General features: G+C 41.7%; 1 protein-coding gene across 2 annotated transcripts in view; it reads left to right on the forward strand.

Moving 5' to 3' along the window:
• Cers6 (ceramide synthase 6) overlaps positions 1–27,483 on the forward strand; it is a 256,454-nt gene that overhangs the window by 77,838 nt on the left and 151,133 nt on the right. For both annotated transcript variants that reach the window (XM_031370514.1, XM_031370515.1), the window contains exon 3: positions 3,375–3,505. In XM_031370514.1, the coding sequence (XP_031226374.1) occupies positions 3,375–3,505 (131 nt within the window). The remainder of the gene's footprint in view (positions 1–3,374; positions 3,506–27,483) is intronic.

A 27,483-nucleotide genomic window follows, 5' to 3' on the forward strand; every position in this document is an offset into this window, starting at 1 on the left:
CCCAAGAAGAATGAGGAAAACATTTAAATACTCTTGGAGGGCATTGAGACAAGTTGAATAAAGATGTTAATTAACCTTACATTGATTTAAGAATTGGTACGATCTTATTACAGATACCAAAGTGTTTATTTGAACTTGTCTCAGTTTTAGATATAAACAACCTAATTCTTGTCATCTAAGTTCTGGTCACGTAGAACTAGAAATACCTCTGAGTAACACCTAGCACCGACATGGATGATAGACCAGGGTGAGATCTCAACGGGGAGGAGATGAACTATGGTGTTGGGACCTAGGATAACAATTTAGAATGTTTGAGTGCTACTGCACACATGATACCAGTATGTATTCAAAATACACCAAGGATTTGAGTCCCTCAAAACCCTGAAAGTATTAAAAGGTATTTATAACCATAATTTCTAGGGAAATTACAGAAAAGATAGAATTCAAGTGTACTTTTAGCAAAAGGCTGCATAGGGTTTTGTTTTTTTTTGTTTGTTAAGTAAAGAGTACTGTAAGCCAATTTTAAAAGAAAAGATTTACTGGCCAAAAAAAAAAAAATTCACTTTATAATAGAGAAAAATGTTTAATCAGTCAGAAAAAAAATCCTACAAATATGTTAACAAGTCATAGGGGGATAAAGCTAGGTAGCAGAACTGAGTTTACCTCACCTGAAAATGAAGTCTGGATGGTTTCTTTTAAATCTTATTTTCAAAGAGTTTATTTAATGTATAGGAGTACACTGTCATATGGTTACAGATGGTTGTGAGCCACCATGTGGTTGTTGGTAATTGAACTCAGGACCTCTGGAAGAGCAGTTGGTGCTCTTAACCGCTGAGCCATCTCTCCAGCCCCTGAATGGTTTTTAACACATAAAGAAGGTGTTTCTCTCAAGACAAGGGAAAGTCAGAGCTACACTGAGAATCTACCTTTTGTGTATCAGACTGAAAAGATGCAGATATTCTATTGGGTTGGGTGGAGACTCCTGGACGTGACCCTTCTTTCTTTTGAGGTATAAATTAATAAAGTTAGTAAATTTTCAATATAAAAATATACAGAAGCACAGACCCCTTGGATCTACAGTTTCCAGTCCAAGGAATGAGTCCTACCATTTACTATGACATGTAGAACTTAGTGTAGAAGTCTGGATGCTGCCAGAGTGTTCATTAGCAGAACAGGCTAGAAAGGTGGAGTTCATTTTTACACTTCCCAACAGAGATGCTGTGTTCTGAGCCCATTTGGAATCCATCCAAGACAAATTATAAAGGGGACAACCCCAAGTCCAGAGCAAAGTCCATGGTCTGCCGTGGCTGTGAGACTGAGGGAAGCAAGGTAAAAGAGTATGCATCCCATTGTGTCTATGTAAAATGGCCCTGGCGATAAAGATGACTTAATGGCCCTGGTTTCCTCTGAAAGGAAGGGGGACTGAGGTAGCCAGGTCAGTATTGATGCTTCACCGGTTTCAGTTTGTGAACCTTAGAGTTTTCTCCCCAACTACTAGAAAACACAGAAATAAAAAAGATCTTTCTCTTGTCCCCAAAGGTCCTGCCTCCTTCCTGGGGGTGTTTTTGTTTGTTTGCTTGGTTGTTTTTAGGTTTTGGGTTTCTTTGTTCTTTTGTTTTGTCTTGTTTTGTTTTCTGCCTGTTTATGGTTGCTCCTAGGGACAGTGTCACTTTTCTTCAGTGGTGTAGCCATCAGAGGGGTTAGTTAACATCAAGGAATTGGGAGGGAAAATAAGGAAGATGGTAGAGGGTGGGGAGGGTGATTGTAGTCACAGTATATTACATACATTGTATGAGGCTGTCAAAAGTAGTGATAAAAATATTCAGCTTAACTGGATGGTAGTATAACCAATATATATTATAGATAGTGACTCCCCTTGCTTCTCTCATATTTTCAATTTAAAAAGGCATAAAAGGAGGTTTATATTCTTTTGTTAACACTGAAAGGAACTCAGGCACATGCCCAGCTGTATGCCTGCAATTGCCTTTGTAGGCACAGGAGCAGAGCACTTGGTAACTGCATGTCATTTGCTGTGCTTTTGGGGTGTGTATGTGTCTATCTCCTATCTCAGGTAGTTCAGGCCACCATGGCGGACTGCTGTAGACAAGAGTCTTAAGCAACAGACATTTATTTACCTTTCACGGTTCTAAAGTCTAGAAGTATGCAATCTGGGTGCCAGGAGTGTACATTTCTTGGGTGTTTAGAGAGGTAAGAGAGAGCAAGGGAAAGGAATAGGGGAGAAGGTTTGGGGACAGGCAGTGGAGGCTGGAGCAACAATCAGATCTCACTAGGAGAGCTCCGCCTTTGTGACCTGGTCTCTTCCCAAAGGCTTCACTCCTTCCTCAGTGCTTTGGAAGGAAGGTGAACTGTGGGAGATGCAGACCCTTGGAATTGCAGAGAGGCTTGTCTGTCCTGTGTGTACACTCTGTTACAGCCCAGTCAGTGGTTCTTCTCCCTCCTTCCTGGTTTTCCCCTCTGATCATAAGCATTCAAGCAAATAATAAGGAAGAGGGTGGAGCTCTCTTAGCCGGTTTTGTACAGTAGGTTCCTCTCTTGTGATTGTCAGCAAGAGAGAAGAGGTAGGAGGGAGAAAAAGAAGACAGATAACCGACTCTCAGTTTAACATATATTTTCAGAGTCTTTGCCACAGTCCCCTGTACGTTGATAAACCATGCTTGTTTATATGGGTAAAGAGACCAAGGCTCTCAGAAGCTAAGTGGGGCGAGGAACTGGGTCTGTGCCTACTGCCAAGACCATCTTGTCTTTTTCACCACACAAGTTCCTGTTGGTAATATGTAGTGTTACTGAAACTAGATGCGTGCTGAAGTGAAAGGGGATGACAGAGGAAGCCAAGGAGGGGAATACGTGGAAGACAGGGAAGGAAGAGGAGAGAAGAGATGCTTGTGGTACCACAAGTGATACCTTAGCTGGTACATTTTGGGAGTTTCTGTGTTTTTTGCCTTTTCTACATTATCTGTTTATAAGATATATTGATATACTTTTCTCCCTAAGAAGGTGAACCATTTGATTGATGTCTCTGTAAATTGTGCCCTTGAAGGCTAATGGAGCTGACTCAGCCAGCTGGCTGGTTCCCCTTTCTTGGTTGCTGGTTGCTTCATAAGAAGTATTTGCTGATAAGAAAAAGAATGCAGGCGTTGGGGCAAGATTTTTATGTTTCTGTCTCGTTTCATAATGAGTCGTTCAGGTGTTATCTTTGTTCCTGCCTCAAGTGGATAGACTAGATTCGCAGTCACAAATATTGAAATGCCAGCCATAGAAAATAGAGGGAAAATTCAACTGTGTGTAAGGTCAGCCCTGTACATGGTGTAAGTAAAAATGGGTGAAAATGGTTTCTCTGGTGCCTTGTTTGACAGCATCCTGATGAGAAGAGATTAGAAGGGCTCTCCAAGCAGCTGGACTGGGATGTTCGGAGCATTCAACGCTGGTTTCGACAAAGACGCAACCAGGAAAAACCCAGCACTCTGACCAGGTTCTGTGAGAGCATGTAAGTTCGTATCTCCTCTCCTCGCCCAGCCCATGTTTTGAAAGGAAAAACCTGCCTCGTCTTTTATGCCAACCCAGACATGGAAAACAACAGATGTTGGCAGATGCTAGCACCCTTATGAAGCACAATACCTGGTGGGAAAATGGAGCAGAAAAATCTGAGGGAACAGTAGTTTGTAAGGGTTTGGGATTTCCAGTGTGGATCCAATAAATAAAGTTAACTTCCTAATGTAACATCAGGGAAACAGATGGAAAGGGCTGTCACAGTGTTTTCAACCAGCCATCTTTGAAGTACAGCATTCAAAGGCACACAATGCTCCCACATTTTGAATTGAATAGACAGAATTTTATCAAGACCTATTTCCCACTAATAAAAACTAAGATTTTTTTTAGGATAATGCTAATCAAGAGGTAATAACAAACTCCTATATTCCTAGAGATTTAAGAAATAGCTATATTCTATTTCTGTATGCATTTTAATGAGGCACTGCTTGACAGTAAGGGATATAATGAAAGTCTCTTCTGTTTTCAAATTCTGAATTTCATGGCTTATAGACTGCATGCTAATAAAGCTGTTAAAAATAATAAAAGACAATGGCAGGGAGAGAGCTCTATGGGTAATCTGAGTTGAGACCCTGGGCACTCAGGTAAAAGCTGGGATGGCAGCATGTATCTGCAATCCTATCATGGGGGAGGCAGATCCTGGAGTGCACTGGCCAAATCGTCTAGATAAATGGATGTGTTCCAGGGTCTTCTAACAGAAAGACCCTGTTTCAGAAAACTAGAGTGAGAAGTGATGGAGAGCATTACTGTCCAAACATCTACTTCTGTCCTTCACGTGAAGGAACAAGTATACAACCCATACAAATACTTTAACACACACACACACACACACAATCTTCAGATGGTGATACTGGATACACTCAGGGAAATCAGGGGAAGATATAATCATTGTGTACAAACTCAGCTGAGGTGAGGCAGGCCCTGTGTGCTCTTCATCTTATGAATGTGGCCACTGCTGTCTGTCTAGCCCTTTCTTTAAGGAGCTTTGGCCTGACCCATATCATTGCAACATTAATATCGGTGAAAGCAGCCCTTAGTCACGCCCTTTCTATTTTGAAACTCAAAATAGAATGCAACTCAAGTTACGTTCACCATTTCAGGTTCATCTTTCAATTAGTCAAAAAAAAAAGTATTTTGACATTGCATGATGAAGACTGAGGGAGTGAATGAGATGCAGAGTCATACCATAAGTTCCTGCAGCTGGGTAGATGTGAAGAGAATAAATGGGATCATCAGGAGGATAGGATATTTATAAAATCCTGGAGTGAGAGGGGACAGCTAAGTAGACAATCTGTTAAATATTTCTCATCCATAAGCTCAGTACCGGTTCCTGGCAGGACTTATGCATCCAGGGCTCCAATCACCAGTTGGAATGGCTTCCTGACTTGGTCTTGCCCTATCTCCAAAGGCCCCAAGCTCTATCACTGAACCATGAGTCAAAGCAAGAGTCAGGTTGGACTCTAGCCTGTGTACTCTCTTCCTGGTCCAGCTCTGGTAGCACAGTGCAGCCTTATCTAGAACTGATCTTATAATAGTTTTCTTTTAAAGCACAAATGTGTATAGGTATCGGTTACCCAGGGATCTTCTTATGATACAGAGTTTGATTCCCTGCCTGTGGATAGGCAGCTGAGACTCTGCATCTTTAACAGGCTCACAGTGGCCCATGATGCTGCTGGTGTAAGATCCGAGTAAACAGGGACATCTCAGAAAAACACTGGGAGGCCAGGAATTTCCTTAATAAGATAAGCTCAGGAACTTTAGGAAGGTAACAGGACTCTCCGGAAGGGAAAGGCTGATTAACATGCCTCAGATGACAGGGTGAGAAGCTACCTGCGGGTGGGGGCACATTCCTCAGGGTGGACCTTTGCCCACCTTCAGACAAGGGAAGTCCTTGCCACCTCATTCCCTAAAGACCAATCAGTTTAAAAAAAAAATCACACTGTTCTACCAATCACATTGTGTCTAATGGCTGCTACCCTGAAAATTGTATAAAAGCTCAGTGAACAAGTTGTGTGGGGTTGCCTCCTTTCCTTAGGGCTTGGGACGGCCTCAGTGCACTGAAATAAAAATCCTCATGCTCTTTGCATCGATCAGGCTCCATGTGATTCCCTCAGGGGGTCTCCAGTAAGCTAAGGCTTGACAGGGTCTTACACTGGCCCATAGACTACATTTTAAGTAGTCACCGCTAGACTCACTGTTGTGTGTCTTTCCTTAAATTCACTTAGTCTTTACCTGTGTACCCAGGGAGTTATCAGGTTACCTTTACTTATAAAAGTTTCTAAATGACAGCTAGAAGTGTGGCAGTGTACAGACACAATGGAGAAGGGGAAGTGTATGTTACAAGGCTCAGTGTACCTTATCTTACAGATAAGACCTGAGTATGTATATATAGGTCATAATAATAACAGTCAGGTATGTGTGTTAAGTGATTGCTGTGGACAGTCAGGAACTAAAGATCTAAACAGAAAGCTCAGCTCTTGGAGGCATGTAGGCCTTTCTGGGATGACCACTGGGTCATTGCTACCCCTTCGTCTATGTGCATGACTCAGTGCTGATGCATTCTTACTGGACACTACTCTTGACTTCTAGGTTGGTAGTAGTTCTCTATTGCCAGGGACTGTTCACATGTTTACTAAGAGTTCCTCCTGTGGATTCTAATGCATTTCTTCTCCAGGTTAGTCTCCAGCTTCTTTCTTTCCTTACCCTACCTCAGTCTCTCCAGAAATTATTTCCTCTCAGGAAATAATTGCTTCGTAAGCCATATGTGTCCAGTGTAGGTATTTCTACCAAGGATTCATTATGCTCTCTGCAGCATCTTGTGTTGCTACTATAACTCCCAAAACATCATTCTAAAATATTCCATCCCCACAGCCTGTCACTTTAAAACTTTGATGGTTTTTCTACAAGTGGAGCTTGAGTATCAGGTTTCTTATCTTAATAGCCAGAGTCTGGCCTTAGCCTGCTGGAGGTCAATTCAAGCAACCTCTTTCTTCCACAGGGTTGGGGTTTTACTGCCATGCCATATTCACATACCATATGCAATACTTTTATCCTAAAATGTCTGATACTTCTGGTTGCACTCTTGTCTGTCCCCTACCAATTCCTCAAATCCTAGGCCTGACTCATGGGACCGGACTGAGCAGTATGGCTTGACTCATGGGACTGGACTGAGCATGACTTCTTTCAAATTCTCAGAGCACTTACTGCAATTGTTGATGTTTGAAATGGAATCTCCTGCTTCATGTGATAACTTAACTATTCTTAATCTCTTCATTGTATCATAACTGCCAAGAAGTACAGGACCACACACATTCTTCCCAGACTTTCCCATAACACAAAGACTCTACCAAATATTCATGAACTGATCATGGCTTAAAATGGCATTGTTCTGGAAGGAATTGCTGATCTCAGTTACCACATGTCTCCACAGCCAACGAATGTTGTTACATACTAGCCTAGTGTAAATAGTTTTTAGGAAAATTTTCTGTCTCTGGAAAATTGGATGGAAATTTCAAAGATAAACTCTTAAGATCTGGATGTGTAGTATAAGCATATAAATCCAATTAGTCAGGAGGCTGGTGTGAGAGAAGTCATATAGCCTGGGCAATAGAGTGAGATCCCCATCTCAACCAAAACAAAAAATTCAAAGGAAATAATGACATGGTGAAGAACATAGAATACTGTGAGGGATAAAGTAGAATTACATTAGTCATGTGTGCACATGATGATTTTTAATCTGTTAAAAAAACACAGATCTAGAAGAATAGTGAAATCAGAGAAGATATACTGTTTGTTTGTTTGTTTGTTTTTGCTGTTGGCAACTCAACACAAACTAGAGTCACAGGAAGACAGAATCCCAAGGAATTGCTTCAGTCAGACTGACCTATGGGGATGTTTGTACAACCATTTTATTGGTTAGTGGTTGATTGTGGGAGGGTCCAGCCTGCTGTGGGGAGTGCCACCCTTGGACAGGTAGTCCTGAGTTATGTCCAAAAGCAGGTGGAGCCATCCACAGAGACTAAACCACTAAGGAGCATTCCTTCACGGTCTCTGTGCTGGATAGTTTTATGTCAATTTGACACCATATAGAATCATCTGAGAGGAGGGGATCTCAATTGAGAAAATGTCTCCATAAGATCTGAGTGTAGGCAAGCCTGTAGGATATTTTAAAATTAGTGATTGATGGGGAGAGCCCAGCCCATTGTAGGTAGTGCCATCCCTGGGCTGGTGGCCCTAAGTTTTATAAGAAAGCAGGATGAGTAAGCCATGATGAGCAAGCCAGTAAGCAGCACCATTCCATAGCCTCTGCATCAGCTGCTGTCTCTAGATTGCTACATTCTGAGTTCCTGACTTGATTTCCTTTGGTGATAAAACTGTGTTATGGCCTTTAAGCCAAATAAAGCCTTTCCTCCCCAGGTTGCTGTGGTCATGGTGTGTCATCATAGCAATAGCAGCCCTTACTGAGACAGTCTCTGATTCACTTCCAGCCTCCCCGGCTCCTGTCTTAACTTTCCCTAGTGTTGAACTGTGATTGGGAAGGGTAAGCTATATAAACCCTTTCCAGTACAATTTGCTTTGGCCAGTATTTTATCTTAGCAACTAGAAGCAAATTAAAACAGATTAGTATCATAAACATGCCATATTGCTGTAATAGACTTGACTGTTCCTGGGAGGAAGCTATTCTGTGTGACCTTGGGAGATAGTGCTGAGAGAAATGCAAATCATAACAAGTTTCACAGGGAAGTTTGAGAATCAGTTCCTCAAGGTCTCTATTGTGCTACATTTAAATTAAGAATCTGGTTGTGGTCAGTTGGGACTAAAGAACCAGCTGTGATTTACAGCAGACCAGCACCACTGAAAGTGAAACCTTTGCTTTAGTGAAACATTCCTGCTGGTTAGCTGGGATTGAGAAATCATCTATGATTAATCAGAGATTGACATCACTGCGGAGAAATCTGGCAAATATTTCCTCAGAACCGTCACAAAGAAGCTGTGGTCCAGTGGGGAGCCAAGGCTGTATCTCAAGTTAGTATTGGAACTTGGTGATGTGTAAGAGTTTCCCACATGATACTGGTTTTGAAGGAGTGAAGGAGTCAGAGGGAATAGCTGAGGCGTGGCTCCATGCAGGGTTGGAATCTGTGTAGAGAGGCTAAGAGGCTTTTGGTGAACTTACAGCCTCAGTTGCAGTGGAGACCCAGGAATTGAAAGGCCAATAGAGAAAGTGTAAAGCTTGGCTCTAAGAAGCCAGGAGACCACTGATGAAGGTACAACTTCCACTGTAGTCAAGAGCATCGTTTTGGAGATTCTGGGGTGATGAGATGATTGCCAAGGATAACAGCAGTGTAGAATGAGCCAGCCTGAGCCTACAAGACAAGGCATGGATACTGAAAATTACAAATCTTGAGAAATGGATGTAGCTGTAAGCCAGTGAGACCCCAGAAGATCTTGAGTGAGTCCTAAATACCTGAACTTTCTGTACTTTAGACTTTGGTTGTTCTTTGATCTGATTGTAATTGTGCCCTTTCTTTTCCCTTTTATTTATTAGTATATGTAAGTACACTGCAGCTATCTTTAGACACACCAGGAGAGGGCATCAGATCTCATTATGGATGGTTGTGAGCCACCATGTGGTTGCTGGGATTTGAACTCAGGACCTTCGGTAGGGCAGTCAGTGCTCTTAACCGCTGAACCATCTCTCCAGCCCTTCTTTTCGCTTTTAGAACTACAAAGTATAACTTATTTTTGCAGGATCCTATAGTTAAGAGACTGGATACTTTGAGATAACTTGGACTCATAAAGTGTTGAAAAAATTTAGACTATGGGACTTAAAAAAAAGCTGAATTGTGTTTTACATTGTAATATTAACATGAAATATGGGGGACAAACAACAAAGGAAAGGTTATGGGTTTGTGTGCTCAGTTGACCAGTAATCAGTCGTGCTGGTTAGTTTTTCATCCTGGAATAAACTAGAGCCACCTAGGAAGAAGGAACATCAGTTGAGGAATGCCTCTATCAGATTGTCTTGTAGACAGGTGTGGGACATTTTATTAGTAAATGGTTGGTTTGGAAGGGTCCAGCCTGCTAAGGTCAGTACCACTACAGGACAGGTGGTCCTGGCTTATATAAAAAGCAGACTGAGCAGTCCATGGAAAGAACTTCTATGCCCTTTACTTCCTTTCCAGTTTCCAAGTTCCTGCCTAGTCTTCCGTCCATGGTGGAATGGTAAGAATAAGCCAAATAAACCCACTTTATTTATTTATTTATTTATTTATTTATTTATTTATTACTCACATTGCTTCTGTTCAGTATTTTGTTTGAGCAATAGAAATATTTTACCATCATCTAGTGGACTTTCTAAATTGATATGTAGGTCTTAGTCCAGGGTGTTTGGACATGTTAATTTTAGAATGTGTGTCCCAAGTGCAATAACATTCTCATTCATCTCTCTTCCCTACTGTGTCTCCTGGTTTTTTTTTTTTTTTTTTTTTTTTTTTTTTTTTTTTTTTTAAAGATGACTACTATTCAGAAGAACTAAATCACATTAGAAAGCTGGAGAACATAAATTTGTGTTCTCACCCTCTCTCCCTCCCCCACCCTCTCTCTGTGTTTTCTGTTAAGAAAATTTGAACTCCCTTCAGATGCCCTGAAGCACATGTACTAGCACATGTCAGGTAGTAAATATCCTATATACCTTTTACTTAAGCAGTATGTAATTGATTGAAAGGATGAACTTGCTGTGTGATAAACTTAAAATGTAGGGTGAAAATAATCATGCATCAAAGATTAGTAATAATAATTACTCTAACTGAACTCCCCCACCCTATGGCTTTGAAGAACAAAACTTTAGACTCTAGAAACTGATACCTGAGACTCCTGTTAGGAGTTTTATCTCAGAATTGATATGGATTAAAATCACCTAAAATGCTGCTGTTTCTGGATACCACTCTGGAGTGGCAGAGCCTTGAAGTGGTGGCCTTGTTTCTACAAAGAAGCCTTGTTGTTTTCTCAATATGTGATTCCACTGGATTTGGGAGAACTTGCCAATGACAATGAAGGCTTAATCAGTTGCCTTCATGCCATCAATTTGCTCACTGTGAGTAAAATTGCTGTTTTATTTGGATAAATGAACAGTGCTATCTTGTGACCTGAAAGAGGAAATGGAACTAATAATTGGGGTGGAGGAACAGGAGTCGAATTGCACATGAAACAAGTAGTCAATCTCTTAAATTCTTTAATTTGAGATCATTCAAATTATATTCTAAATACCTTTACCAAATTTTAATAGCCACATATTTGTTTGCAGACAACAAACACACACCTCATCAAAATATATGTGAACTATTTCCATACCTCCCTCAATCTGGGAAGAAGCAATTTTTATCAGAGGCAAATATCAGAGTTGCTTTTTCATCCTATCATGCAATGAACATCCTGAAACTGACGTTTTTTTACTTTGTTATATAGGGTCTTGTGACGCTAATGCTGGCTTTGAATAATGAATGTAATCATTTTTAGTTATTGTGGATAGTGGTAGTGTTGCCGTGTGTAAAGGTGTGCATATGTAGAGAGTCCAGAGGATACTTTCCCACTGAAGAGAGGGTCTTTTCATTGGCCTGGAGCTCACTGAATAGGTTTGACAGGGTCTGCATTTCTCTGCTTCCCTGCTGTGGGAATTATAACCAGGTATTACCATGTTCAGCTTTTTTATATGGATACTAGAAATCCAAACTCAGGATCTCAAGGATTTTGCCAACTGAAGTGTCTAGACAGCCCATTCAGTACAGGTTTTGTGTGGTTAGTTGGTTCATTTATTTGGATTTGGGGGGCAGAGGTTCTTTTTTTTTTTTTAAAGAGAAGGAATGAGAAATTGTTACAGTCTATAACAATGACATCTTCATCTTCTCTCGTTAGTATTGGGTGTATAGTCAGCAGTGTTTCAATACTGATCTTGAGTCTAAACAAAATATGGTAAAGCACAGAATTGAGCTGTTTTGTTGTTTTTATGGAGGTGGGAGTGACTGTTTACAGATATGAAACGGTCTCTGGGTAGCTCAGTCCCATAAGCCAAAGCACATAAATGCCCAATATTTCCCAGTGCATATTTTATACTACTCTTCAACACTGTTATTTTAAATACTTTACAACATATAGGGGCAGAAGTAGTCAGATTCTTACTTACATAGCTGGAATGTAAATATTTAAAAGATGATAGATTTTGTTATAATAACAACTCTGCCATTGTGGCTCAGGAGTAGCTGGAGACAATACAAATAGAAAGAGCTGTCCCTTCTAAGAAAATGTATTTTATTGAGATTGAAATGTGAATATATCATTTTCATATTATGAAATACTAGGTTTTTAAATCCTTCCAGCCATTACAAATGTAAAACTCTTCTAAGCCCTTGGACCATACTGAAACAGACAGTTGGCTGTATCCAGCCCAATAGCCCATTGTTTGCTGTGCTCTGCCTTAGGATTGTAAAACTATACTAGTATTTCATATGGCATTCTCTAGACAGATAATATAGTCCCCCAATGTCTGGCACTTCCCAGAGTTTCCCTACCATAGAAGCATCAGACTCATCTAGAATAGGATGCCAGTCCTGGCTCGTGGTATCATGAGGGTACATAGCTGTGTTTAGCCCAACCTAGCACCTGTTGAAGCTGTGATTATCCTCCCCACTCTCATGGGGAAAGATCTGAAGACCAATAAGGTGGCCTATCAGTAGTATAGCCATCTACTTAGACTCTCATTGTAAGCCTTGCTCCTTCTTTCTGTCTTAGACTTGCAGTCTGTGGTACAGCAAACTCAGGTTTTCCACTCAGTTCCTCACATTCTCCAGTCACCTGGCTATGCCTCTCACTCAGGCATATGGCTAATTATAGCAAAACAAACTTCTGTTAAAAATACCAAACAAGGCATGCACCTTGGTCAGCTGGCTGCATGTTTAATGTTTGTGCTCTGCTTACATTTGGTCTATTGGTTCCACTTTAGATCATAAATTAGTAACAATCACTTTGATACAAATTTTCAAATAATTGTATCCAACATGGAAATGGATGAAGACAAAGAAGAGGAATAATCAAATTTATTAAGGCTAATATTCATAATGAATGTTTGCTTGCCAGGTTTTTGAGCCTGTAAACCATTTCTATTTTTGTTTATATCTTTTAAAATATATAAATTTATTTCTGATTTAGAATAGTTCTGAAGTCAGGACAATCAATTTTGGTTATGAAGCATTTGTAAAATCATATATAGTTTTCATTAAAAATTAGGAGCAATTACTCAAAAACCTGTTGTCCAGAAATAAGTATGAATCATTTAATAGTATCATAGTTTATACATGTGCCTACACAAATATACAAGCAGTTGCTGTGTGTTTGTGTTTGGTAGATTGGTACCTGCAGATAGATGGAAAGGAAAAAGGGAGAAGGATGGGCTGTCTGTGGGCCAGCTCTTGGTTTTCATTTCTACCTCTGCATTTCTATTCTCTATTTGTGTTTCAAGAACTATGCTTGAGGGGGCTGGAGAGATGGCTCAGAGGTTAAGAGCCCTGACCATTCTTCCAGAGGTCCTGAGTTCAAACCCCAGCAACCACATGGTGGCTCACAACCATCTGTAGTAAGCATCCAGTGCTGTCTTCTGGTGTGTCTGAAGACAGTGAAAGTATACCCACATACATGAAATAAATAAGTCTTTAAAAAACTTTAAAAGATAAAAGAACTATGCTTGAGTTAGTGTTTTTATGGAATTTGCTTTGTCAGACTGCCTGAAGAAAGCTGTTGAAACACCATGTCCTTTGTGGTCAGAATCTGTGTATTATCTACCTCTGAATGTGGTGTAGTCATTTGTGTGTTGATATGGCATACTCGTCTCTACAAATGGCTACACAATGTAAAGTTGCATGACAGAACAAAATAACATAAGGCATGATAACTTTTTATCAACAATGTAATGAAAAATGTAGGCACCTAATAAAAATACCAGCCCACTTTCTCACATGTTAACTGATTAAGAAACAGTCAACTACTGCAATAGCTATGACACTTTTTCTTGGGAAAGTCCTTGAGTTTGCTTGTTGATGTTGGCATTTTGGTCTGCCAGAACTGCCATTAGGAAATACCACAGATTGAGTGGGCTGAACGGAAATTATTTTGTCGCAGTCCTGGAGGCTGGAAGTCTGAGGTCAATATGCATTGAGTTTGGTTCCTCCCATATCTTCCCTTGGCCTCTACTTTGAGGAGATCTTCTGTCTTATCAAGAGGACATGAATTAAGCCAAGCAGGGTTCTACCTGCCTGGGTCCATTTAGCTTTAAATGCTATCTACAGAGTGATGCACACCAGGAACTCGAACGTCAACAACAGATATAGTAGGTCCACTGGCCGGACTGTAACAGTGTAGAAAGGGTCGCAGACTGGGAGCTACTGGGAGGTGACCCAAGGAGGTTAACTGAGATCAGAGTGCAAATTCCAAATTCTGGTGGATAGGATGTGCATGTATGGCTGGGTTCAGGGGCATGTGCGCATGTGTCTTGCTGAACCACTCTGCTCTGCACAGTGCATATCACTGCCCCCATCTAGTGTATTTTGAAGAGGGAGTCGTACAAGCAGATAGGAAATTCATGTCAGTGCTCTCATGGGAGGACATCATATCCTCACAGATCTCATAGAGAAACTGATGGAATGAGCCATGGAGCCAGGCAGTCTGAATCCATGCCTTCTTTTAAATAAAACTCTGTGGAATGTCTAAAGGAGCTTGGCAACCCTGAACCTATTTATGTATAAAATGTGTGTTTTAGTAGTGGCTACCCCATACAGTTGAGTTCATCTGTGGAGAAGTGTTTTGCACCTAATGAGTGTAGTGAGTGTGAGTTGCTTTAGTGTTACCTGTTTTCTGGCATTAGTAAAGCTGAGAGAATGTGTGGAGTAGCAAATAGCTATCACTCTTTTCCACAACCTGCCCTCACCAGTGGGCTGTTTCAGAACCAAGGCTACCTCACTTGAAAGAGGTTGCTCTGGTGATGTTGTTTGGGAAGAAAGATACAAGGAGATATGAGGATATCAGGCTTTCAATTTACAAAGAAGCTCTTGTATTTTGTGTATCCCAAGGAGGCAGAATCGACATGATTCTGCAGAACAATCTACTGTGGCATTACACACACACACACACACACACACACACACACACACATACACGAGAAAAAAAAAAGATACAATACCAATGTGAGAGCAGAGCCTAGGCCCCTCTGGCTTGCTGCTGTGCAAGGATGTGGCAGAAGTGGATGAGAAATGGTGTCCTACTTCAGCAGGGAGCGATGCCTGCTGTGTGTGCAGAAGCCAGGGCTTTTGAAGCACCACATGAGAAATGTCAGAACATGCAGTGAATCTCTTTGAACCACAGAGGTTTAAAATCTGCCCAAGTGATTCTGAGAGAACACAGTTTGCCTCTGCCCGGAGGGAGGAGCAAAGCCCAGTGCCCAGTGGCTCTGGCCCGGTGGCTAAAGCCTCCCCTGCTATGGCAGGACAGTCTGAGCAGCCTTAGCAGGTCAGCATGGCTCCTGGAGGCAGGTGCTTGCTGTTTAATGCGATCATTATCAGTTCAAGAAGCAATGTTGTTGAGCAAGTTTGAGGGTAGGAGTCAGATGCAAGGGGTTCACGTTCTTCCTCACCTTGTGTTACCTTGGTGAGTAAGTTCACTCTACTGGATACTGCTGGTATTGAAGGGAAACAGTAACCTCCTAGTCAGAGGATGCTGCTGGGAACAAATGGGACAGTGTATAATGTGCATGTTGCTGTATCTGAGTTGCTTTTCACTGGGATCACAAAGCTGAGCAAGCAAAAATTTCTGAGGTGCCAGGCCTCATGGGGGCAATGGATTCAACTTATTAGCAAACTCGTTGGGCATCTCAGCTAGGCTGCCATTACCTGGAGTACTAAAGTGGAACACTTCCTCTCCTGTGCCTCACTATTGCTTCAGTTGTAGTTATTCTGAATTTCACCACCAAGAAATCTGTTTTAAGCCAGACCTGGTGGCACTTTCTTTTTAAAATGTGAACTGTGCTACTTTTCAAATTTTATTTTATTTTATGTGTATGGGTGTTTTGCCTGCATGTATATCTGTTTTCATGTGTTTGCCTGGTGCTCGGGCAGGGGGCGGTGGAGCAGACGGGTAGCAGAAGAGAACATTGGATGACACCCAGGAACTGGAGAGGGTTGCAAGCTGTCAAGTGTGCGCTGGGAATTGAGTCTGAGTCCACTGGAAGAGCAGCTGGTGCTCTGACCCACCGAGATATCTCTCAAGTCCTGTATCACTAACTTGGAATCCCCATGCTTAGGAGGATAAGTCAGAAGGACAGTGATTTTAAGGGCAGCATGGCTGGCTACACAGTAAATTTGAAGAAAGCCTGGGCAGTACTGCAACAGTATCTCAAAGTAGCAACCACAAAACCAAAACAACAACAACAAAAAAAAAAAACAAAAACAAAACAAGAAGAGAGAGAACTGATTGTGTTGTGAGAAAGGAGGCTCTCTGTGGCTCCTTCTCTTTGACTTCCCTTCCCTCCCTCCCCCTTCCCAGGGGCAGATGTTTTGTTTTTCTAGTCCTTCTGACTTCATTATCCTCTTGTGATGACCTTGGAGCAACCCTATTCCTATTTGAGGGTCAGCCTGGCATCCTTAAAAACTCTTCAGCCATGCTGATGTGACCTGTTGTCTTTGGAGTTGGCGAGTAGACCATTAATCGAGAGGTTTGAGCGCAGTCCCAACTAACTTAAGGAAGGAGTGAATGTGGGGGTAGTGGGTGGGAGGGGTGGGCATTTCCACACAGTAATGGGGCACACAGCTAGTTCTCTAATAGGAGGATTTGAGCAGATTCCAGTTGATTTTAGGGGAGACAGTTTAGATTATTCATGGGCCCTTCCAAATTTAAGTTTCTAGTAAGCCACAATTTAAAAGAGAATCAGGTGAACCACTTCCATTTTAAATGCAAACTGAACTGTTGGCCAGGTCTACAAAGCTATTGTGATTTGGAAGCTGTTAAATGTGTTAGAATTTTAAAGTTGGCTGCTGTTGCATATCTGTGTAGTGTATCTTAGCAACTGTTGTTTGAGGGAAGGTTGTTTACTGCTCCTTGGACTCAACTGCAGGAGAGTTAGGGATACTGTTGAGAGGATCTAGTATGCCTGCTGGAGGCTGTTGGTGCAGGTGCGTACATGCTGCCTTGCAGCATCATAGTCCGGTTAGGGTTAACAGAATTCACATTGAAACGCACAAGCCTCAGCCATGCTGCCTAATTCATGAAGGTTCTGCTAACGCCTCTATGTAGTTATAGGTGTAATGAAATCACGCTTTTGGAGATTTCTTACTGATGTTGTTGGCACTTAATTGTTGTCCAGCTCTTGCACCTTGGGAAGAGGAGAAAAGAGATGTTCACGAAGCAAGGTGAAGATGCTGTGGTGAGGTTCCTAAATATAAACAGCACCCTTGTGTAAGATGTTAGATATTTTATTTTTTTTAAAAAAAAAAGCCCCTCCTACTCATGAAGACCCTGGGAGGGAAGTGGCCCGAAGCCAGATAGCTCCCAAGTGCCATAGCTTGGATTTGTACCCAGCTCTTCCTAAATTGTTTCTACTGTATAGTGTTAGGGATGGCTTAAGAGTTCTGTATGGAATTGTGATCAGAGCAGGTACAGGGAAGGGGTGGTGTTGGACATTATTTGCTCTTAGCAGATTCTTTCCTCTCATGAAACTCTACAGAGCTTATCTCTAGGCAAACCCCCAGAAAGTTAGCTCTGTATGGCTGCTGGCTGATGTCCTCCTCATTCTTTGCAGCTATCTCTGCTGTTAGATTGCCTGTGCTCTGGGTCCTGGGGTTGTGTGTTATTTACCTTGTCATCTCCATGGCTTGCTCAGCACGATGCCTAGCACTTGGTAAGATTCCAGTCAATATCTCTATCTAGGGAATGGGTATTTGGGCTCCAGGAGCTGCTTTGAACCTTTGGGGATTAACAAATTTACTTTAATTGGAGAAATCTTGAAGTCTTTCAGATGGTTCCATGGTAGGCTGGCTGGAGAAGGAGGAGCAATGTATTTCAGACAGAAGGGCATTCTGCCTTGAGAAGTAAGTTCGAAGACAATGGCAGTAGTGGAGAGAGGGCTGAGAAAGCACGGGAAGGTGGAAAGAATGCTGCAGGGAGTGGAAATCAGGATGTGCTCAATTATGCAACTCTAATGAGCATGGAGAGGGATGAGCAAGGACAGACAAAAGGCAGCGGAGCCCTGCTTGACCTGCTCAGCCCGTGTCCTCTTAGTACCGAGGGCCACCTGCTCTTCTGTTTCAGTGTCCCTACTTGGCCCGCTGTCATAGAAATGCCATGGTTACTGAGTTGGCTCACTTAAGGACAGAGTTGGTTTTGTGTTATCTCATAGCAACCTATGAAATATTTTTTTAATAAAACATTTTGTTCATTAAACAAATCTCTTTCTAGTAGACATGCAGCAGTGGGGATTTTGAGTGGGTATCTTCCTGACCTCGTGTGATCTTTCAGCTTCTTCTGAAGTAAGATGGGGCTATATTAATACATAGAATTGACATTATGTTCCTCTGTATCCCAGAATTTACACACTACAGACACTGAAAATTGAACATTGAAAGGTCAGGAAAATAAAACTAAGTTAAATTTTCATCCTACTATTAGCTATATCTATCGTGCCTTGTTCAGCCAGAAGTCTAGTGCTCTGTCCTTTGGGAAAGAGGGCCAAGTTACTGTGTCATGTTTCACAGGAGAAAAACCTATCAGGATATGGAACCAGTGATGATGAGTATTGTATGGCTAACACAGTCCTCTACAGTGAAAGTTAAAAAACAACAAAAAAATAAAGTTACATTAAAAGTGTCCAAATCGGCCAGGCAGTGGTGGTCACGCCTTTAATCCCAGCACTTGGGAGGCAGAGGCAGACGGATTTCTGAGTTTGAGGCCAGCCTGGTCTACAGAGTGAGTTCAGGACAGCCAGGGCTATACAGAGAAACACTGTCTCGAAAAACCAAAAAAAAAAAAAAAAAAAAAAAAAAAAAAAAAAAAAAAAAAAAAAAAAAAAAAAAAAAAAAAAAAAAGTGTCCAAATCAATAACAACACATAATCAGGCACATAATCAGAAAAGCATGCATGTGCATGTAAGCTTCTGAGGTCTAGTGAAGACTTGAGAACAGGAATGTCCTAGAAATTCCAGAATAGAGTCTCACCCGCTTCACTTCCCCAGTGGTTATAGAGGGCCAGTTACACAGCATGGGCTTGGTGCATGACACCAAATCCCTATTTTCCGGTGTTCAGAGTTGAGGCAGGACATGGGGCATGGCAATTTAGATCAGAGTCACGGGAGCATTCAACTGTTCTTTTGCACGGGCTGAAGCCTCATGTTGTGCTGACTGAACTAACAATTGAAATTTAAAGAGCACCATATTTAAAAACCAGCGAGGAGGGATTTCTGTATATGTACAGTATAATGTCTTTGGTGGGGGTGAGGGGCAGAATCAGTTTTGAAATATGTAGCCTGAGATACATTATCAATTGACTAACATCATTTCTGTCATTACAAGGACCAGTTAAGTGTCCAGGGAGCCCTGGGCCATACAGGTGACTATCATGCAAAAAAGATTTAGCCAGGCCTTCCTGTGATACCTGTGTCCTGTGATATCTGTGTCCATTACTGGACCAAGGGGTTTGGAGCAGCAGTGAGTCTGGGATGCTATACTCCAAGATTCCTCAGTGAGCTGCCTTTCTGTTGTCCCTTCCCGGTGGCTGGCTAGAGGTTATACTAGCACTAGGTGAACAGCTGGAGGGCAGGGAATAGTAGAAATACTTTGGTTTTTATATCAAGCCCAGTGCAATGGCCCAAGGAGCCGACACTGCAGAAGAATGGAATCCAAGTGATACATACTCAGTCTATGAAGGAAGTGGCCTGGGCCCTATTGTGTGGATTAAGAGAGGAAGGGCTGCGAGCTGAGGTAGCACTTGTTGAAGATCCCACACAGGCTGCTGTTCAGTAGTCCTTTTCATCCAAACGTCTTTTCTTCCCTTGGGTATGGAGATGATGCTTCTCAGGATGGGGTTACAACCTTGGCTATTACAGTGCTAGACTTGGCATGGGAAGCCCCGGTTCCATCCGAGTGCCACATAAACTGGATGTGGTGGCATATACGTAGAACCCCAGTGTTCCAGAGGTGAGGCTTGAGGATCAAGGTCAACCCTGTGTAGCAGGTTCTAGGCCAGCCTGAGTGAAATAAAACCCTGAAGAGGCCGTACGTCTCGTCTACGCTTCTCCCTTCTGTCAGAGGTTTTAGGCATGGAAATAGGTCCAGCTTGAGCCATTTTCAGTTCTAAAATAGGACACGAAGTTAGATGCATCATTTCCATTTGATTGATTCAGCAAGAAAATACTGTCTCCTCAATAATTATGAGGCCTGTGCACGAGTTCTGGCTGAGTACATGATATACAAAATCAAAAAGCATTCCTTGTATGGCTTTCAGCATTCTTTCTCCAGTACTTAGGGGCCCAGTGAGCACCTTTTAAGTACTTGCTTTATGTTGGGCTCTGTGTCACTTGCTAGACTGAAAACCAGGATCTCTTCTCTTGATAGACAATGGCACTACCTCCTCCATTCACCCCTAGATACTAGTTCTTCGGCTGTAACACAAGACTAATAATCTCAGAAACCTCACAATTGCTGTAAGGATTTAACAGAGTAAATCGTAGACAGCACCTAGCCTAAACCCCTAGCAAGAGCTCAAGAAAAAGAATTACTTTCAGTTCCAATTTCCAGTATGAAAAGTCAAGAAAGTGAATCAAATACCCATATCTAGTCAAATATCATTCCAGGCTTGCTTCTGTCCTAGACTACACACTACTGCCATGTGCTTTATCTGGGCTTTATTTCTGTCAGATCCCTAGGTGCCTATAGATGTAACATTCTGGTAGTTTTTTTGTTTTTTGTTTTTGTTTTTGTTTTTGTTTTTGTTTTTTTTAAGTATAGTGTATTTACTCTTTGAGAATTGCATACAGGCATACATGTGTTTTGATTTTGATCACACTCACCCTCCCATTCCTCTTCCTAACTCCTCAATTCGCTCTCTATCTCCATTCCCCTCCCCACACACACACTTCATGCCCTCTCTTTCCCTGTAACCCACTAAGTTTGGTAGCTTGGATGTGATGGTAGCTTTCTATCTAAAGAGATAAAATGTGGTGGTGGCTATGGTGCTGCTGCTGCCGCTGCCACCTCCTCTTCTTTCTCTTCCTCCTCTTCCTCCTCCTGTTGTTGTTATTCTCCTCCTCCTTCTTCTTTCTCCTCCTCCTCCTCCTCCCCCTCTTCTTCATATGCTCTTTCTCCTCTTTTTCTTCCTCATTATCTTTCCTGTTCTTTCTTTCATTTTTTTTTTAAAAAAGCCTGGTTGTTGAGGTAAGAAAAAAAAACATGATTTTTTTTGGCTTACTGACTTAAGTGGCATGGAATTTGAAGTCTCAGTTCTTTGTTTGAACAGCAAGGTATGATCTTTGTGGCCACAGCGGAAAGTTTGTATCTCGGGAACAAAGATCAGGGCACATATGGTCAGTACCTGAAGGGACAGAGTATCTTCCTCCCTTTATGATACTGTTTACGTACCTGTTTACCATTAGTTTCTTCATACTTAAGGTGGGCTAAAATGGTACCTTAAATTTAAAATGAAGCTGTACAGTTCTTCTAATCAGGTATTTTGCAAGTTCTTATGCTAAGTTCTCATTCTCCTGTTAGGAATTATTAGTAATAAGTACTATAGAGATTATCACCTGAAACAAAATGGGTTTTATTAGGGAGACTCTCTTCTTGATTAGTTTTAGCTTTTGCTTAGAATTTCCAGAGGCTTTCTAACAATGCAGTTGTTACAGACTGTTCAAGATAGTGGGAGAACCAGCAAGTCCAGAGTACCCAATCCACTCTCGTTACTGTGTTTATAGAGTTTGTCTTTGCAGGGAAGATGGTATAATCTCATCTCTGCTCGTTGGCCTTATGCTCATGTTGTCACCCGACTCCAGTCATGTGAGTCCCTCTTCCTCCTTACTTTAACAAGCACCGGTATCATGACTCAGGTCAGCCTCATGTTACAAAACATGGTGAGTTACTGAGTAGTACTGAGTGCTGGGTGTCCAGAGGGGATCAGACCTGGAAGCAGATTATCATGACCTGTGTGATCTCACCTGGCCCACGAAGGAGGCATGTCCTTTTCCAGGCGTGAATAACATTTCTTTTGTGTAGCGTGCTTAGAATTGATAACAGTAGCTTGCTGCTCTTGCTTAATATTTCCTTTTTGTCCTTTAGACTACAACAAATTCCTTCAGGGAATCACCTCATATTTCTTTTTGAATACCTGGCCATGCTTGCGTGTAACTGGTGCATAGCATATTTTTCCATAATGCAAAATAAGACAACATGGGTGTTAGGGTTGATAGCCATCCAGTTACTATGTATTACATTGTTCATTTATTCTGCATGCCCACTAACTGTAGAACAGTCCCAAAAAAGCTTGGGTTATATTTCAGAAGAGAAAGAGAGCTCAGGAAATAAGTAAAACTTATAGGATATCAGTGGAAAGAAAAGAAAGCTGGAGAATAGGGACATGTGTGGCTCAAGGGTAGATAAGAATATTCAGGGATGATGGGGGAGTATTTCTAGAGAGTGTGAAATTTGGACCAGGGCCATTCAGGGCGGAGAACCATTGCAAATGCCCAGTGAAGAGTGTACTGGCCAGTGTGAGCTCAGCCTGTACATGCCTTGTTCATTGCTGAAACACTTTGGTATTTGCCTGGAGGTCAGGAACCACTGGAGACTGTTGATCCAAGGAAAGATGCAGTGTGATGAACATCTTCACAGCCTCATGCTGGCTGTGTCCACCTTGACCTGGAGGTGTAAGAGTGAGGATGGAGATCAGGGGGATGGGTCGCTAAGGTTACAGTAGTACACGTGATACAAAGAGATGGTATCCAAAAACCTACAAATATAAATTTTGCTTTTGGTCTCTAAAATGTTCAAGTATAAAAGGAAGATGGTGTTGTGAGTATCAAGTCTTCACCATGCAGATCCACTGAGTCACGCTTGGATGTTTGTCTGTCCTTTAGATTGTTTCAGAGAGTTCCTTTACAGTCAGTGTACACACAGACTCTGCTTCAGCGTGAGGAAATGTGAACATGGTGCCATGTGAGCAGAATGCTGGCATTGTGGCCACCTAATGTGTCACCCCAATCAGGTCTATTATATCCATTCAGATCTGCTACCCTCCCTCCATGCCCTTTATATTTGCATCTATTTCTAGAGATGACCCCAAAATATTTGTTAGAGATAACCTGGGCAAGCTTGGTTGTTAACTGTGAGAGACAGTAAGGACTCAGAATGACCATTGGGTTAACCATAACAAACAGTTGGAAAGACTTGTCGGTACTGAGCTGAAGAAGAATCGGAGAGGGAGCTTGGCTTTTCATTTTAATCTTAATAAGTTTTGAAAATATTTGGGAGATTTATGGGGAGAGCTGCCAGCGACAGCTGGATGAATGAGTAGATGATTTGGAGGAGATCTGGCCTATAAAAAGATACCCTGCAGTCTTCAGGCAGTAGGTAACATTTTACATCCTAAGGCATAGTGAGATCAGGGGGGGAGAGAGAGAGAGAGAGAGAGAGAGAGAGAGAGAGAGAGAGAGAGAGAGAGAGAGAGAGAGAGAGAGAGAGAGAGAAAGAGAAAGATTTGAGACAGATGTGAGAACTGGCCCCGAGACCCTGTCCAGTTGAGTGGAAACACCAACAAAGGAGACTAGAAGAGAACCTGTGGTTGGAGAGGAAGGTATGAAGGATCGGCTGTGTCCAGCAGTACTGATGTTGGGTCACACCTCACAAGTCTGTGGTGTCTGTCAAGAGCAGTTCATTTGAAGAGGGCATAGAGAACCACCCACTACCACCGGGCTTAAGAGAGAAGAGGAAGTATGACAGTGAGTGCCTAAGAACTTGCTTACAGAAGGAAGATTCTGAAAAAGAGGGTGGTAATCACAGGATGGATACAGGGTTAAAAATCCATTCATTCTTTGAGAGAGTCTCACCGATCTTGCCCTGGCTAGACTGGGACTCTTAGATTTTACTTCTCCTGCAGCTGCCTCTCTAGTGTTGAAACTAACCATGCCTGGCTAAGCAATATATTTTAATGAGGGGAAAACGATGGCGTGATTGGATGCTGGAGGGGTAGGACTGAAGGGAGAGGAAGAGGTCTGAGTTACCTGGTAGGCAAGCAGAGCAGTGCAGCCATGGTAACAGGAAGACAGGCCGCAGGAAGATAAGCAGACACCTCAGATTCTCCTGATTGCTTCTTTTGTCCCAGGGAGATGGCAGAGAGGCTCATCCTTGGAGACTGAAAGGGAGCAAGAATTTTGAGGATGAATTGGAAAGTGGATTTCTCCTCTGTAGATGTATTTATTAGTTTCTTTGTATGGAGTGTGTGTCCCTGTGGAGGTGGCTTGTGGAGAGGGCGGGAGTAACAGTCACTTGCGGTCTCTAGGAAGAAGGAGTATCATCACTTATCAATTACTCTTTCTCAATCCGAAAGGACCAAGGGTTGAAGTTATTTTATGTTCAGTAACTTTTAGACCCAGGAATCAGATGAGATACTAAGTTAAAAAAACAATAGCAAATTTTAAAAAGACTTAGGGTTAGGATGGACCTTCCCATTACAATTTCTGTGGCCCAGTGAGTGGACGGCTGGACTGAGACTCTGCATTTCTAGCATGGATACTGACACTGCTTTGGTGTACACATTTATCTGATCAATTTGGAACTGATGCCATGCAATAGACTGTCTTCATCATTTCCACAGCCAGTATATGGGTGTAGGGCCAAATGGGGCTACAGTGAGCCTGTACTAGGATACTGAGGCTCAGAGAACTGCCCGGGATTGCCTTTGAGAAAGCACTGCCATGTTAATGAAGCATCTTTTTGTTCATTGTAGAGAAACTGCTAAGGGTGGGAAATCATAGCTGGATTGGAGGCTCTTCCATTCCATATTCCCTGGGAATCATGCCCTGTGCGCTGATGATTCCATACTCCTTGGGAATCATGCCCTGTGCACCGATGATTCTCGGGCCTTTATGATTTCTCATGGGCTTTGGCTGATGGGATGCATTAGATATTTTTATTTAACTTGTGCTTTTAAGCCTAAAAGACACATCCTGTAAACAGGTGGCTCCCAGATCTGCATATAAATAAGAGAGGAAAAACAAGACAAAAGCAGAGAAGGATGTTTTTATATCTTTGCAGGTTTTTCTACTTATACTTCACATATTGTTTCCTTATTAGGTATTTTAGATCCAAAATTTTCACTTTGAAGATAATATTTTCATTAGGAAGATAAAAAAATAAAAAGCAAATGGAGAAACTGTAAAGGATGTATTTATATAAAATCCTATGAGATTAGCATTTTTGGGACCAGGAAATTAATCCTAGCTTTTCAATCAGTAATGCAAATAAAATTTACTCTGAGGTTATTAAATGTTAATAAGTGTCTTCAGTTAACAGTAAGTCATTCAGTGGCTTAGCTCAAAACCACAGATTTATACGTAATAAAACTTTCATCTCAAATGAAAGAAACAGGTCTATTGTTATTTTTAGCTTTTTATGATAAAATGAGATGGTTATTTTTAGCTTTTTATGATAAAAATTTTGATGTGCTCCAACAAAAAAATGGTATGATGAATTTCAGAGTTACCACACAACTGGAGCAATGAGAGATATTCTGCTTTCTGCTTAGGAAAATAATTGCTGGGAGGTAGTATAGCCCAGCTGCTAAAGGCATTTGTCCTTGGTGAACTGAGTTCAGTCTCAGGAAGCCACATGGGATAAGGAGGGAACTCATTCCTGAAAGTCGTCTTCTAAGTTCCACACATGTACCGTGGCATCCATGAGACCTGACCCTTCCCCCAATATCCCCTTTTTTGAAATAAAATATAGAATGTGTTTTGGAGGATGTTTGGTGGCCCCGCCCACTGGTCCTTCAGACTACCTTTCTGGTTCTGCCCTTCTACGTGTTGCTGGTAATGAAGGACTGGTTACTCCTCTCCATGCACTCTGTCCCCTGCCCCATACCTGTTGACCCCCTTAGGTTTGACTGTTGCTATTCTTTTGACCAAGCCCCTTGTCCTGGAACAGGCGTGCAGCCTTGAGCTCCCCCGCAAGGCTTACACTTCCATCTCTGCTCTGGAGTAACTTCCAAATGGAGCTCACCAGCCTGTGGGGCTTAGTGTGGTCCAGATCTTGACTATCAACCTCTGTCATGTCCCATTCTTTCTGCTCTGTTGACATAAGGTTCCCTGTGTACTGAGCATGTTCCTGTATAATGGCTTTTGTTTGAACTCACTATCTTCTCTTTCCCAATCTGTTCCACATCACTGACTGGCTAATCCTCCTCAGAGGTATCTTATGCATGCCTTTCCAGTCCCAACACCACTTCTGTCTCCGGACATAAACACCATATCAGTCTTGACATGACTACGTAAATTTTGCTCAGGCTATCAACACTTGCACACGTACTTTGTGTAGTATAGCTTTCACCATTTGGAAACACAATGTTTAGGTTTCGGTGGGTGCTTCTTTTTCTTGTGGGACTTGTGCTTGAACCTAGGACCTTGTATACATCAAAGCTCTACTAATGAGTTCTAGCCCCAGCCCTCATTGCAGTTTTTGTTTTGAGATAGGCTCCACTAAGTTGCCCACCCTGGGCCTGAACTTACTGTAGTCTGACAGACCTTGCAGTTCCCCTGTCTCTGTCATCTGGGTAACTAGGATTTATATTTCAGTACCAACAGGCCTGGCTCAAGATATATCTGATAAAAATAGAGTAGGGCTTTGTCTCAGACTGAAAATCTTTGTTTTCTCTTTTTCTATCAGACCTTCACCTATGTTGACATAATATCCTTTTCCTGTATCTGTCTTGTCTTATAATTTGTATATTTCTTTTCTTAGTTTTAAAATGACAGAGTTGGCTTTAAAGTCTGAAGTATTTCAAATGCATTATCTCCATATACCTTCTATTGATTTATGCTAATTTTATTATGCTTTTCATTCTGCTTTTTATCTTTTTTTTTTTTTAACTTGACAAGATCAGTATTAACCTGAAAAGCACAGGGACAATATTACTTCAGATTTATATGCACATTCTCTGTTTTGTTTCTCTTTCTCTCCCTCCCTCTCTCTCTCTCTCTCTAGATAGATAGATAAATAGATATTCCATTTGAAATCACATAGCTTTTGTCTGATCATTGAGGTTTACTAGAGATGAAATAGCCTAGCTTTTGTTGTCTAAAATAAATTTTCCTTCCTATCCTTCAAAGACTTTTTTTCTGAGTACAGAATAAAATACGGGCTGTGTTAGCTATTAGCAGACAGATGCACCATTCCACTGTTGCCGTGTTGACATGGTTGCTAGGGAGAAGTTGATGGCCAGTCTGTCAGTCCTTGGAGCATGATGCCATTTTACCTTCTGTGGGTTGCACACATTTTCATTCAGGCTTTGTCTTTTTGCATTTATAGTATGCTAGGTTTGGATATAAATATTTTATAAATATATTCTTCCCAAGAGTCTCTACAATTCTCAAATCTGTAGATTGGTACTTTTGTCAAATTTTTGAAAAATGTAAACCATTACCCTTTCAAATATTTGTCTCTTTCCTGTCCCCACTGCCTCTTCTGAGTCACTGCTAAGTGTCTTTTAGATCACATCACTGTCCTCATGTATCTTAACTTCTTTTACTGTCCCCTTTGGTTATTTTGTGACTTTATGTTAGGTGACCTCTGACCTTTTCAGAATCATGAGTTGTCTGCTAAATGTTTTCTATTTTTGTCCCCCTTT

This window comes from Mastomys coucha, unplaced genomic scaffold, assembly GCF_008632895.1.
Source record: "Mastomys coucha isolate ucsf_1 unplaced genomic scaffold, UCSF_Mcou_1 pScaffold15, whole genome shotgun sequence".
NCBI classification, from domain to species: Eukaryota; Metazoa; Chordata; class Mammalia; order Rodentia; family Muridae; genus Mastomys; species Mastomys coucha.